This window comes from Elgaria multicarinata, chromosome 2, assembly GCF_023053635.1.
Source record: "Elgaria multicarinata webbii isolate HBS135686 ecotype San Diego chromosome 2, rElgMul1.1.pri, whole genome shotgun sequence".
Classification (NCBI taxonomy): Eukaryota; Metazoa; Chordata; class Lepidosauria; order Squamata; family Anguidae; genus Elgaria; species Elgaria multicarinata.
The window spans coordinates 31852134-31867046 of record NC_086172.1 but is presented as its reverse complement, the minus strand read 5'-3'; the positions used below and the strand labels follow the sequence as shown (position 1 = coordinate 31867046).

Here is a 14913-nt window from a genome sequence, read left to right as displayed (position 1 = left end):
CCACACTAAGGCTGTTTGAGGGGGTGGGGTGGGGTAACCAGTTTGATTAATTAAATTCACAGCCGTGCACTTTCATTCTAACCATGCCTTAATACAACCTTCCCCAACCTGGTGCCCTCCAAATTTCCAGGGCCCATCAGGGTGAATGATGGGACTTGTAGTCTAGTCCACCTGGGATGCATTAGGTTGGGCAAGGCTGTCTTAATACTTCACATGTTATTACACAGTCTTGTTTTGTTCATTTTAGCTAGATTTTTTTTAAAAATCATGAACAGCATAACTTTGTCAGGCATGACATTTGGGGGACCCTTTCCAGGCCCTTTAGGGGCCACATCTTACCACATGAGCTGTTGGGCCATTTTTAGGGTTAGGAAGCAATGCCATAACAACTCAAAGGGACAAGCCTTTTGGTGGCTACTACTGTATGCTACACCAATAAGGTCTCCATAAATTTCAGTTAAATTAGCAACTCAGACATCAAGGAACATGGAGTATCTGTGATGGGAGATTTAACAACATTTACAGCCAAAGTACAGGATTGGGAAAGGGGGGTGTCTGCAGGGAAGTGTTCAGGCTCTCAGAACAGCAGGCTCCTCTTCTCCTAGTTGAGAAGTCAAGCAGCTATTAGAAGTTGAACATTGGGCACATGGGACAGGAGCTTAGATGGTGGGAAGTTGCAAGCTGGTGCTCAGATCTGGGGGAAGGATCTGGCAATTGAGGGCAGTGCTGGTACAGGTCAAAGGCTTTTAGCAGAAAAGGTTTGGAAGGGTTGCACATTGGTTTTGGATGGTAAGGGGCATCTTTAGAAGCCAAACCTTGGACTTAAGTGCTAAGAGACTCCCCTCCACCACCATTAAAACGTGCTAGAGTTTTCAGTGCAAAGTTATGGATATAACAGCAGCACCTGGGTATTTGCTATGTGAAGAATTTGGTCCTCCAACCAAATTCACTTCCAACCGGTTAGATTTGATGCCTATGGTATACCTAGCTGCCTTAGAAACAGTAATCTATGGCAAGCTCTGATCAGTTATTTTCCCTTGGAGGTATCTGTAGTTAATACATGGGTTAGAGTTGTTTCGGTAGTGTAGAGTTGTAGTTCTACAAAGTTTATCTCACAAAAATGCATTTTGCTTTTTGGCTTTTCTTTAATGATTAGTTAACTTTAAAGAAGGGTGTCAGCATCAGAAGTCTAGTATATCAGTAAGTTCAGATTTTTCAAGAGAAAGTGATTAACATGCAAGTCTAAACTATGGCCCTGAAAAAAATTCCAGGAATTCCAGTGTCAGCTGTTCTTAGAAATGAAGTTGCACGAAAAAGGTCCTTGACAAATCAGGGCTGGCTCTGATTTGGCATGGTGGGTGGGGTGGAGGGAAGGCAAGTGACCTCCCATAGTGGGGGGCCCTACACACACACACACACACACACACACACACACACACACACTTAAATGTGCAATAGCTGCTGCTCTTTCTCCCCACCTGTATGCACTGCTATAGGCGCTGGCCCACCGGCATTCACCTCTTTAGCAATCTGCTCACTTGCCGTGTCTGGATAGGCTCTGCGATGAAGCCCAAGGTCGGAGAGTGACCTGCGACAGCCAAAAGGGCAGCAGCAGCCCTTTCTCAAGCGTCTGCTCACTAACCCCGCCTGCTTGCCATTCCGGCCTACGTTAAAACCTCAGTGATTTGTGTTTCGGAGGGGGCCTTGCTCAGTGGTAAAGCGGCTAGAAGATCCCAGGCATCTCCAGTTAAAGGCTATCTGCTATTAGGGATAGGAAAGAGCCCTGCCCAAGAGCTTGGAAAGCAGCTGCGAGTCAGAGTAGATGGTTCTGGGATGGAAGAGCCTAATGGGCTATTCAGTATAAGAGAACTTCATATATTGTCAAACCCAGAGTTAGCAGTTGCTTTCAGGGGCCCTGGTAGTCAGCAAATGCGCAATGATGCCAAGCCCGTGAGCATAGGCCTGTTGCGGATACCCAAAAAGCAGAAGAGGACTATGTAAATGCTTCTTTGAGATGCACTAGCATAACCTTTCCCAAACTGGTGCCCCACAGATGTTCTGAGCCATTGGCCAGGCTGCCTGGGCTGATGGGAGTTGAACTCTGAAACATCTGAATGGGCACCAGGTTGGGGCAGGCTGCAGAGAATGTTTTTTTTAAAAAAAATTAAGGGTTTTTAACAGAATGCTACAGATATGATAGTTAACAATAATTATATCTAAAAATGACAGGAAAAATGAAAATAAGGTTACAACAGCTGTACTAGAGGATGGCTTATGAAATTACTGCTTCTTGTATTGATCCATGTAGCTAGTGTGTATTTATGTATATGGTAAAATGGTGAAGCGGTTCAACTTAACTCTGGGCTTCAGTGGTGATGTTCAGAAATAAGTGGTTTGAGGACAGTGAGAGAACTGGATAGTAGCTTTGTGAGCTGCAGTGATGGCCGATGTACTGCTAATTTAAACTTGCACAGGATCAGGCCTAGAAGGTTTTTCGTTGGACTGGACTAGAGTGTTAAGTAATAATTGGAAATTCTTCCGCAAGATGGGTTTGACTGGCTTGTTTGAGGTTCAGGTATTTGAACTAAGGGGTGATTAACATGACCAACCTCTTGTGTTATCTGTACAGCACCATGTACATCGATGGTGCTATATAAATAAATAATAATAATAATAATTTGATAATCAAACAGTGCATGGCTGCCCCACCATTATGGCAATCAGCAAGGCTGCTTTTATTTGTGTTTTTAAAAACAAAAGCCAACCTTTGTCAGGTATGAAAAGAAGGGTCATAAGCTGAACCTGTTTATGAACTATTGACCAGTTGCTCCCCTTTATTATAAGCTGGGTGTTTTTTTAAAAAAAGGTAATCTCATTGAGAAGAAAGTGACTGCAAGACTTTAAAAGTAGCCATTATTGTTTGTGACATTTTCAGAATGCAGATGGAGGTGGGAGGGGCTCCACATCTTTCTGGTCAAATCTTATTAAAACGGTTACACTACAATCCCTCCAAGCCAGCCTTTCCCTACCTGGTAGCACCTACTAGATGTGTGGGAGTCCAGCCCCCATCATCCCCAGCCAGTATGCCAAGTGGGTGTACTGGGTGGGGATGATGGGAGTGTAGTTCAACACAACTGGCAGGCGCCAGATTAGGGAAGGCTGTCCTACGCTATAAACATGTTAGCACAAATCCTATAAATATGTACTCGGAAGGAAAACCTATTGAGTTCACTGGGGCTTACTCCTGGGGTAAGTGGGTAGAGAATTGCAGCCTAAGTGTGCTTTCTTGTATTTAAACACGAGCTTAAATAACAGGCCAGACTGTGTAACGAGGGTCTTTCAAATAGCAAAATTTGCATGATAAATCTTCTGTAAGATGAACCGAGGTACCACTGCTGCAGGTGCATAGCTATAGCCGCTACTGCTGTTATGCTGTATCCAACAGTACAGACACAGTAGATGTCTGTCCTCTACTAATACTAGAATAGTAAAAAGGAATTAACAGAAACCCATGCCCACACAGAATGCATACATTTCTTTTTCTTTCTTTAGTTCTTTTTTTAAAAAAAGCCCCCCCCCATTCCCTTCTGTTTTACACGTAATGAAGTCATGTTTCTGTGATTTGATATTCATGTATGTCTTTATGTGACGACAAAGAAAAAGCTCATTTACAAGATTTTGGAAGAAAGTGCGTTGACATCAAAGTGCAAAGGATAGTAGAAAGTTAAAGAGGGATGGAAGAAGTGCCCTAAGCTGGGATCCCAAATACTTACTTTCATTCCTTGGTTTAGTCTGCCTGTACTTCAGGTACCTGCCATTGCTCAACAGAATAACTGGGCTGGTGGCTAATATTTGGTCTGAGTCAATGTCCCTTGGGGCTGCATCTGCGCAGAATGCTTTCCGTCAAAATGAAGAACCAACCAGCCTCTGCCAAACTTAACTCATGCCCTAGGAGAGCGCTAGCACGAGGGAAGGCCTGCAGCTCATAATCCTTCTATCTGCCTTGGTGAAGTCATGTTGATGGCCAGTTCCACTTCTCACCCTATCTCCACCCTGACTTGCTGGGGTTCTGAAGGTTGCATACTGTTCTTCCATCTTCCTGTACCAGCTACTCTCTCGACGGGAGCGTTCTCTTTCTGATCGTTGTGCTACCTGCATCGGGCTGTCTCTATGATTCACTATCTAAACATTTTAGGCTCGAAGGGAGTTGAAACGCTTGAAGGAGGAGGCTAGGCGCAAGCATGCTGTTGCAGTCATTTGGGCTTACTGGCTTGGACTAAAGGTACTTTCTCAAACAACTCCCTTTTGTCGATAATGAACTCAATAAAGCGTGGCCTCTACTAACGCATAATAAACTTCTGGTGCTCTGGGATTGCTATAGCAGCAAGCATGATCTTTAAGGAATTATTCCCCCCACCGGCTTCTAGAAATTAAATAAAAGCAATTGCGTGTTGTTTCAGGCCTTTTTAAGAACTGTTGTTTTTAAATGGATACTGTTGTTTTGATGCTTTCAATGGTTTTAAAATTTGTATACTTTGTAATGTACACCTTTTTTAACTTTTGTAAACCGCCCAGAGAGCTTTAGCTATGGGGCAGTATATAAATGTAATAAATAAAAATAATTAAATAAATAAATATATGCAGCTGTTTGAAGGCACTGCTAATCTTATCGGGTGTGGATTATCAGAGAAACAGTATATAGTTTTTATTAAAGGGATGCCATCACGGTTGGCCTATATTGGTAACAATTCATGTTAAAGCTATTAGACATTTCTCTTCTTAATGTCCTACTTTTGCAATAGGAACTAATTGTGACTGTAGCTTTCTTTGCTTTTGTTGGTGCATAATTGCTCAGAATGTCTAAATGTTTATTATTTATTTATTAAGACATTTGTATCCCGCCCTATCTCACAAGGATCTCAGGGCGGCGTACAGGTAAAATCATACAACCAAATATAAAACAATGAATATACACAGCTAAAAATAAATCAAAGCATTAATAAGCTAAAACCAGTACAAAATTTAAAAACAGTAAAAACAATTAAAACAATTAAAACTACGTATAGGCTTGGTGAATATTAGCCACCAAAGGCTTTGTTTAAAAGCCATGTCTTAACTTGGCACCGGAATAAAATTTATTTATTTATTTATTTATTACATTTCTATACCGCCCAATAGCCGAAGCTCAGCGTTGGCGCCAGTCGGGCCTCCAAGGGGAGGGCATTCCACAGAGTGCGACAACAGAGAAAGCCCTCTCCCACATCCCACCATAGTGTATGTCTTGTGTTGGTGGGACGCAGAGGAGGGCTCCTCCGACAGACCTCAAATTTTGGGCAGGCATATATAGGGAGAAGCGCTCTCTCAAGTATTGAGGTCCCAAGCCGTTAGGGCTTTAAACGCCATTACCAACACCTTGAATTCCGACCAGAAACGTATTGGCAGCCAGTGCAATTCCTTTAAGAAGTGCAGTCAACTTTTCTTCACCATGTTCTGGTGAAGGTGGATCCCTACTGGATATTGCCTCTAGGCAAGAACCTCTGGAGCATGGCAGGGTGGTAGCAAGATCGCAAGTAGTTTGTGCTCCAGTGGAGGGGAAGGGGAAGGATGTGGCCCCCACTTGTTTGGCATTTGCATCTTCACATCTGTATAGGGAACAAGAAGCAGGAGTGAAGCGTACTCATCTGGCGCTCACAGGAGTTCCTGCAAGCACTGGATGAGTGCATAGCAGCTGCTCTCTTTTGTTATCTCCAACCACAGATTAGAGATAATAGGCATATTTTCTTTTGTGACACCTGCCCACCTATTTGTAGGGTGGTGGCAATGTGCAGGAGAATCCTCTTATCTCTGGTCAGATATCAGAGATAGCAAGAGGATTCCTCTCCACTTCTTCCCAAAGCCCCTGTTAGCCTCCAGGCCAGGTGGCAGGGCTTTGAGAGGGAGGGGGTAAAGCCCACAGAGGAAGCCCAAGCCTCCATGCACCAGTAGGGAAATCACCACAGGCCAAATTAGGCCTGGGGATGGGAGCTTGGCCACTCATGATTTATGTGAACAGATTCTTCCATATCAGGGGCTATATATGTGGCCATTGCAATTTCTGAGCTTGCATCTGAACTTCTGAATATGCCGCAATCACACAAATCACAGTAGTTGCACATATGCACTCTGAAATGGAGGTGACATTTCACAGAAACAACACTTTTGGGTGGGCACAGCCTGGCCGTGAGCCTCCCAGGGGCCACCAGCAAGTGTTAAATGGCACCATGTTTCAGTCAGATATATGTGAAGATACTTTAACCTTAAGGCACTTACTATTCCCTCTACTTTTGATCTACTTATTGCACCCAAGTTTGACTGTCCCCCATAATGTTTTTATGTATTTTATTGTTGTAAGCGGCCTTGCGAAGGCTTCTGTCCTGAAAGGTGGTTAAGAAATGTTTTAAATTACAAATAAATAATTAGCTAAACCTACTTTGGACTAAAGTAGAGCAGTGGTAATAGTAATTTAATAGTAATAGTTATTTAATAGTAATTTTATAATTACTATATAATAGTAATTTATAGTATATAATAGTAATTACTATTATATAGTATACTATTATAGTATATACTATACTATTATATAGTATATACTATTGTATATACTAGTAGTATATACTATTATATAGTATATAATAGTAATTTAATAGTAATTTGAGGTAGTTTCCTCCAGGCATTTGTGCTATTATGCATTTATTTATTTATTTATTTATTACATTTTTATACTGCCCAATAGCTGAAGCTCTCTGGGCCATTCATTATACTCTATTAGAATAATAATAATAATAATAATAATAATAATAATAATTATTATTATTATTATTATTATTATTATTATTATTTATTACCCGCCTCGCCCTCTGGATTGAGGTGGGGAGCAACACTAAATAAAATATAATACATAAAATTAGTTAAAAGAGCATATAAAACCAATACAAGATTAAAATAACAATCACAACATCTTAAAATTCTTAGGTTTAAAATCCGTTATTTGAGGTTGAGTCCCAAGTCACATGCGATGGAGACACCTATGTCTGCCCCAAATATGTTTAAAGTGAGGTGGGTGGGTTTCTGAATCTTGCACCAAGAACTTTCCCCCCAGCCAGACTCTCAACTAGGGGAAACCATACTTGGGGGTAAGAGCAACGGTCAGGACTAGGAGCTGAGAAGTGTCAAAATAAATGGCAGATTGGTAGTGTCAAAATAAATGATTTAGGGGGGTTAAAAGCAATGAGGGGCATCCTGGAATACTGTTCACTGAAGTGGAAAAGCCTAATGATGGGTGATTGGGGGTTCCTTGTGAATTCTAACAGTAATTGCTTTCTAGAGAAGTCCAACTTATCGGTGTGGCAGGAGGCAGTTTATGGGTAAGCAGCATAAAGAGGAGAGGTGCCAGTCTGCTGATGGTGCAGTTCCATTCCATCAAAACCGATGAGGGTGTTGTCACTGGATATATGGAATTGTGGCACATATAAAATATATAGAGATGCTTTAGACTCTTACTTCCATTCATTAACTAGATATTCGAAGACCACATCCAGTCACTGTTGGATGTGGAACAGCCTGATCCAAGTGAATGTTATAGCTACTACACTTAACACTGTTTCTAAGAGCTTCTTTTTCCTAAATATCGGAATATAGAATTCAAACTTGTGTATAATCTAGAATGTAAATGATTTTTTTAAAAAAGGAATTAACTAAGTAACTCAAGATCAAGTACTGTGGGGTGAAATCATATGAAAATGTCTCCACTGTGTTATAAATCTGAAAATGTCAGGCAGCCTTAAGGATAATGAGGTTTCATCCTCACTGAAGTGGTAAACTGGTGTCTGGGTTGTATCACTTTAGAGTGCAGGTTAATGCACGCTTGATTGAATGTTCCTCTGTAGAAAATAATTGTCTGCACACAGAGAATTAGCATATGAGCAAGGCTTTTTGTTGCTTTTTTGTACAGAGGAATATTCAAGTGAGCCCCTGTCTGCAGTCTGAAGCTGTACAGCCAAGAGCCAGGTTTACAAGCAGTAAGAAATAAAAATGAGAACGCTGAAATTCTCTTGTGTAATTAAGGAGCTTTTCTACTTTGCCTGTGTTTACCCTAACTTTCTATATCCAGTATGAACCTGCATTGTGCAATTATTTTTATGGATCACCGCTATGAATTCGTCTGCCTGCACTTCAGTGCATTATTTATGCTTGTGGGAAAAACAAAACAAAGTGAAATGAAAGCCAAATGTTTACTCTGAGATTTTGATTTCTCAGGTCCGTCGAGAGTACAGGAAATTCTTCCGAGCCAACGCTGGAAGGAAAATTTATGAATTTATACTTCAGAAAATTGTACGTATTCTCATCCTTATACATTCACCTGTGTCTATTCATAGAAAGGAATAGTAAAATGAATCTGTGGAGATAGATTTGATTTTGCAGTTTACATGAAATGGGATGTACTATTTTTATGGTACATAGAGCGGTATCCAACGCTGGCACTCTGCCAGTGCCAATTGCGTTGTGCTCGTAGTTATTCCTGCTAGCCCAAGAGGAAACTAGTGTTTCATAGCGCAACCCCGGAAACTAACAGGCTAGTATTTCCAGAACAGGACCAATAAGTGGAGCTTGCAGAAGGGAGTTCTGCAGACATGTCTTGCTCTGAAAGTGCTACTGTCCTGTTTTGCTATCAACCACTGGCTTTCCATTGCTCTAGCAGTCATTCCCCAAGAGCAGCGTTGGATACTGCCAATAGAGGATAACACTGCTTCTCCCTAGTTATCTGAATTATCTATGCTACAGACAAATAGTATATGTGATGCTGTTTTGGATGTATCTGGAATGGAACAACAGTGATCATGACTTCCAGTTTTGACTACCTAGCTTGAAGTAGCCTCCTTCAATCTGTAATGGAATCAAGGCCATTGAAGCCTTGTAACTGAAGCCCCATGCGTTGTCTAAGATTTGACTATGTATAATTTCTCAGAAAAATGGCAAGTAGAAAGGAAGGCCTTGTTAGAGCCCCAAAGAGTCCTTTCTTCTAGGCTATAAATACAGAAAACAAGTCCTTTGAGCTCTATGGGTATTTGTGTTACTTGGTTTGCACATAATGACAACCCATACTATGGGTTGTTGGATCGTGAGTTATGTGTGAACCAGGAACAATCCATGGTTTATTGTTGGGTTGTGAATTCTGGGTTGTTTAAACTTTGAGTTGTCATTATGTGTGAGCCCAGAACTGTGGGTTGTTCATGGGTAGTTTTGCAAGGCTACAGAGGTAGCAGGCAAGAGTGGTTAAAAAAAACAGCCGCTTTACATGCCAGTACTGCAGTGCCATAAATGCATTTGGGATACAGGGAGGGAGTGGCGAAGGTGCAGGGAACCAACTAGCCCAGGAATTGATCAAACAACCAGTGATTTGCTCAATGATCTGGCAGCCAAATTAAGGGTTAACTTTGAGTAATATAACAATCCATGGGTTATTTTTTATTTTATTTATTGCATTTTTATAAAATTAACCCATAGGATGTTATTGTGAACCAGGTCAGTGGTTGTATTCCCATGTACCAATAACTCAGGAATCCTGGCTTAATAAATGACAATATGAATGACTTGTGAACTGGTACTCTCCTCCTTCACATGAAGGGGCTAGCTTTGCGTGGCATCCAAACTTGGTTAAGTGTGCCTCAACAAGCCAGGATCGTAAGCCAGCTTTAAACCAGTGTTTGTTGTTAGTTTATGAATCCTAACTTGTTTAAGTACACTCAACCATAATCCCAAATTTTAATGTCATATGAAGCTGTCCCCTTCCTGGTTTGTTTACCCACTCGCACAAAAGGAAGAGTGGAGCAAGAGTGAACAGGCCACACACACAAGCATGTAGCTCATTCAGATTGTGTTTTATTAAGTCTGGCTTATTACTGACTTCCTAACTTGTCACTGATCTTGTTTACATGATCACGGGGTAGTTAATAAGCCACAGTGACTTATTAACCATCCTACATGTACTGGTTATACGTGCTGCCAAATTTACATAATTACCCTTGCTGGGTACAGCATGTCGTGTCATCTGAATCTGGCAAGGGTGGATGGTTAACAAACCACGCAGAACCCATGGGCTGTTGTAAGCTTCTGGGGTGGTTTGTTCATACATCATGACAAACTGTACCCAGCAAGGGTAATTATGTAAATCAAGCCAGCATGCGATTGGCATGCACAGGGTGATTAACAAGCCACCATGTGATCATGCAAACCGCCCCAATGGGTGCAAGCACTTCCATTGGTTCAGTAACAGGCCATATGATTTCTCAATCACTTATTGCCAGAAGTATCCTAGCTTTTAGATTAAATGCAGCTGGGTGTTGTGAATAGGGAATGTGGTCACATGAAGCCTCCTTGAACAATCCAGTGTTAAATGTGAACTAAAATTCTTTCCTCAATTTTTCTTAACATAGGTGCAAAAGTATTTTTTGGAAATGAAAAATAAGATGCCTTCTTTATCACCAGTAGATAAAAACTGGCCAGCAAGGCCTTATCTTTTCTTGGATTCAACTCATAAGGAACTGAAGAGGATATTCCACTTGTGGAGGGTAACAATGATCATACAAGAGTTAATCTTACTTTATTTTATTTGTTGATATTTTTATTTATAGGCTTTTTTTTCCAATCTCAAGCCTTCAAAGCAGCTTGCAGAATAATAATAAAAAACCTTAGATCCAAAACCAACAAAAAATGCCATTGTAAAATAAGCAGATAAAAATAAAAGCTTAAAGCAGCAGAACATCTCAACAAACAAAATTCAATAAAAGTCAATAATGAAAGAAATTGGGTAACAAAGCATCCTGTGGTGTTCGTTTTCTCTATTATTTATTCAAAGTGGTGTTTTAGCAAAAATATCTGTATTTCAGTGAAGTATATATTGTTTTAAACTGCCTTAGTCTGAAGAATGTGAAATGCTCTTAGGTTCTATCTGTTGAGAGCAATGTTAACATTATTTTCCCCTGTGAAAAGGTAGTACCTTTATCTGTCTTAGCAGTCCCTGTATACTGGGTAAATAGGCCATTAAATCCTATTTACCTTAAGCCCAACCTGGGAAGTGTGCCCCGCATTGGCTCAGTTCAGACAACACGTTTCTCAACAGTGGTTTTAGAACTCCACAGTGGAGTTTTTACACCACCATTGAGAAATGTGTGTCTGGTGGGAAAACTCTATGCAATGGTGGAGTTTTTTTGGGAAACACTGCACGCAGAATATCCACGCTGTGCAGAGGAGAATTCCTGCACAAATGTTGTGTTGCATGTTATGCAGGCTCTGTGGAGTTTTCCGTTGAGTTGACTTTTCCCATTGGCTACAGAGTTCCCTGGCAAGAGCGGCGAAAGGAGCGAGTGCGCTCTAGGAGAGCCACCAGGATTATTTTTTTGTAGCAATGGCTGATGGGATACCATTGGGAGGACTGGGGGAGGAGAGAGGGTGGAGGAACTGTCAATCAAACATTGCGATGGATTTTATTCAATTCCACGCTAGCCCACAGTCACACAATGGTGGAATTGGAACATGTTGTGCAAGGAGTACTCCCTAAAAACTCAATCACTGAGTGGAGTTTTCACATTGCATTGATTAATGTGTCGTCTGAACTGAGCCATTATCTGGTATTCTGCTGACGAATAGGTTGAAGTTAGAATTTCTATCTGTGATAAATTTACATCCTGTTCAGTTTCGTTATTGAAAGTGGTTGAATCAAAATGAGAAAGGTAACCTGTGAAGCTTTAATCAGCTCTTTGGGCAATTCCCATACTTTCCAGTTAAAGTATACTTTCCCCAGGCACTGGAATTTCCTTAAACCACAGTTTTGAAACAGCAAATGAGGCAGTTTAAAAATTCATAAAGATAATTGTCAGGATATCTGTATATCCAGTGAGCTTTAAGCAGAGTAGCAAAAGGTAGTCAGGCAGAAGAAGAATATTTACATCACGATACACACGCTGTTTTGGGATAAATATGTCTTCACAGGGAAACAGGTAGAGTCAGTAGAAAATGAGCTGCTGCTGCTGCTGATTTCTTTGTTTATAATTGCATGTGGGATGTGACTGATCCAATCCAGAAATGAATGCATTAGAATGTGCATCTTGATCACTTAAGGGGATAGCAAGCTGTGACAGCTCCTCTTCTGATGCCAATTTCAAAGAATGGCTTTGTGATTCATCTGTAATACATTTTTGTAGTGTAAAAAGTACAGAGACCAGTTCACAGACCAAAAGAAGCTTGTTTATGAAGAAAAACTGGAAGCTAGCGAACTTTTCAAGGACAAGAAAGCTTTATATCCTGCCAGGTAATAAGCCATTCTGCTGCCTTTTGTGACTCTGCGGGATAAAACGGCCTTACTTTTTAAATTGGGGTGAAATTCGCTAAAAACGCCTACTTATCTTTACTAGCAGATGCTGCCAGTTCTAGACCTCTACCAGTTTGCCTATCCTCAATGTCCTTCCTTGAGAATTTATATTACATGGATTATTGGCTTAATAAGCTATTTCTTCCATGCGTTTAAAACTGGAAAATTGAATATTAGCTTGGTTAAGCATGCTGAAAAGCCCACATACACGACTGTTAAATGTAGGTACTATGTAGGTTAAAAATGGATGTTACTTACATTTGCACAGACCTGCCTAGTGTCAGCCAGCAATTCACACAAACATTATTCTAGGGAAAGGATTAAAACCCCAAAAACAAACCTAGTTTCTGAAAGGAAACTACATTGGGGCATATAATCTGAACTTCATATGGTGGCCTGGTTCGCACAATCACTGCAGTTTAAACAAGCCACAGCACGTTTCAGGCACCATTTGCCTAATTTCCTGCCCCGACGAAGCTTCTCGTGTCACCTGAACCTGGGTGGCATGGCTTGCTTGATGGGGAAACAACCCTCAAATAACCCATCAACAGGCCATGGATTATGTGTCCCCCTCGAACAAGCTTCGCCCCCTGGGTTCAGATGACACAAGCTGCACCCAGGCAGGTGATTAGGTAGATAGCACCTGGCATGTGCTATGGCTTAAACTGGCTGTGGCTTTTTTAAGTCGCAGTGGTCGTATAGATCAGGTCATACATCGATTTGGTCTGAAGTGATGGTGACCCAGCAGGTCTGCTCTTAGTTTTTGCCTTGACTGCTTCATTCAACAGAGGCTTACATTTACAACAATTAAGAACAACTAATTGATTTTTTAAAAATTAAATTTGTTTATTAAAAGAGAGAGCAGGAAACTCTGGGGGAAATGGTAATGTGACTTGGTAGATATCTCTCTAAGCGAGTTCTATTTGATCTAGAACTCGCTTATATTTCAGTAGAAAATTCACCGAGTTGGATCAAGATTTAAATCTAAACCAGTGTGGAATGAACTAATTCCACTGGAATTTGGAGGCCACTGGAATGTGCAATAGGCCTGAGGAGAAAAGGTTGCTCTAAAAGCCAGCTCTCACAGGAGCCTATGAATGGGGGCTTCTATGTGATTAGAAGCCTCTGGGTGACTGCATGTTCTATTATTATTATTATTATTATTATTATTATTATTATTATTATTATTATTATTTACAATATTTATATACCACTCTATCTAACACACATTCCAGAGCGGTAAACATAGGTATAAACAGTAAACCAAGATTTAAAATCAGTTGAGGAAGGCTTCTCGAAACAGAGTTGTTTTCAGGAGGTGACGGAAGCAGCCTAGTGTTGGCGCCTGCCTGATCTCCAGGGGCAGGGAGTTCCACAGAAAAGGGGATAAGCTGTCTAAATTGTTTTAAATGTTGTATGTTTACATTTTTATGCTGTTTTCTGTGCTGTATTATATTATTATATGAATTGTTGTAAACGACCAAGGGAGCTTCGGCTATTGGACATTATAGAAATAATAATAATAACAACAACAACAACAATCCTAACAGCTGCTATAGCCACTATATTGAGAGCTCCCTCAGCACTGCCACCCACTTGCTCACCTACTCTCAGCCTCCTTTAGCAGTCGAGAGGAAGAAGGAAAAGGTGATAGTAAAGTGTGTTTTTCTTTGCATTCGCTTTTGAATTTTTTCCCCAAAACATTTTCATACCAGAGGCTGTTTCGTGGAAAGTAGAGCAACATCTGTTTGGAGATAAATGGACAATATGGTGACATGATAAGTGCATATAGAAACCAATTTTGTAGCGTGATGATTATCTGTAAAGCACCTAAACTCACAGTCCTTCTAATAGTTTTTAAAAAGCAAGGTTCTTATTCAGATACAGACCTTTCTCCCATCTCGCTCTCTCTTTTCAGGTCTCTGCTATTTTAGTATTAAAGCACCTAACTTTGGTTACAGGGACTGCAGGTTTTATCTTATCAGTTTCTCAGGCAGGTAGACGCCTGTCTCCATAGGTTCAGATGAATCTTACACCAGCACGACTTGTTCCAGACAGGGGGAATACACAGTTCAAATTGCTTAAGGGGCTGTAACTCTCTCTACATTCTTTCTTTTACCCCCTTTGTAGGCAGGCAAATGTCTCTAATGCAATAAAAATGACCAAAAAAGAGTTGTGAAACTTTTTGAGTTGTTAGAAATTTAGGCCATGGCTAGACCTCGCAATATCCCGGGGATCGCCCTGGGATCATCCCTGTGTGTCCACATGACGCACAGGGGATCTCGGGGGCAGGGAGGGATGATCCCTCCCTTTCCCCGGGATAGCTGGGACGGCTTTAATCCCAGCTTTTCCTGCGGTCTTGGGATCGTTCCAAGACCGCAGGACGTGTGGGCAGCCATCCTGGATTGTTCCCGGTTCCTCACAAGTAAACGTGAGGAGCCGGGAACATGGGGGGGGGGGGGGAAGTGAGTGCAAGTTTTTTTTTTGTTGTTGTTGTTTTTAAATTA

The 14913-nt window shown here is 41.0% G+C and overlaps 3 protein-coding genes across 5 annotated transcripts in view; 1 reads left to right on the top strand and 2 right to left on the bottom strand.

Annotated features, from left to right (window-relative positions):
• The window catches only part of CAVIN2 (caveolae associated protein 2), a 291429-nt gene that overhangs the window by 55221 nt on the left and 221295 nt on the right, over positions 1-14913 (bottom strand). The gene's annotated exons all lie outside the window — the stretch shown is intronic.
• STAT1 (signal transducer and activator of transcription 1) overlaps positions 1-14913 on the bottom strand; it is a 365052-nt gene that overhangs the window by 245125 nt on the left and 105014 nt on the right. The gene's annotated exons all lie outside the window — the stretch shown is intronic.
• The window catches only part of MYO1B (myosin IB), a 135614-nt gene that overhangs the window by 108385 nt on the left and 12316 nt on the right, over positions 1-14913 (top strand). For 2 of the 3 annotated variants that reach the window (XM_063116242.1, XM_063116241.1), the window contains 4 exons: positions 4196-4282; positions 8296-8370; positions 10473-10607; positions 12240-12346. In XM_063116242.1, the coding sequence (XP_062972312.1) occupies positions 4196-4282; positions 8296-8370; positions 10473-10607; positions 12240-12346 (404 nt within the window). The remainder of the gene's footprint in view (positions 1-4195; positions 4283-8295; positions 8371-10472; positions 10608-12239; positions 12347-14913) is intronic. The other variant, XM_063116243.1, reaches the window with a different exon arrangement.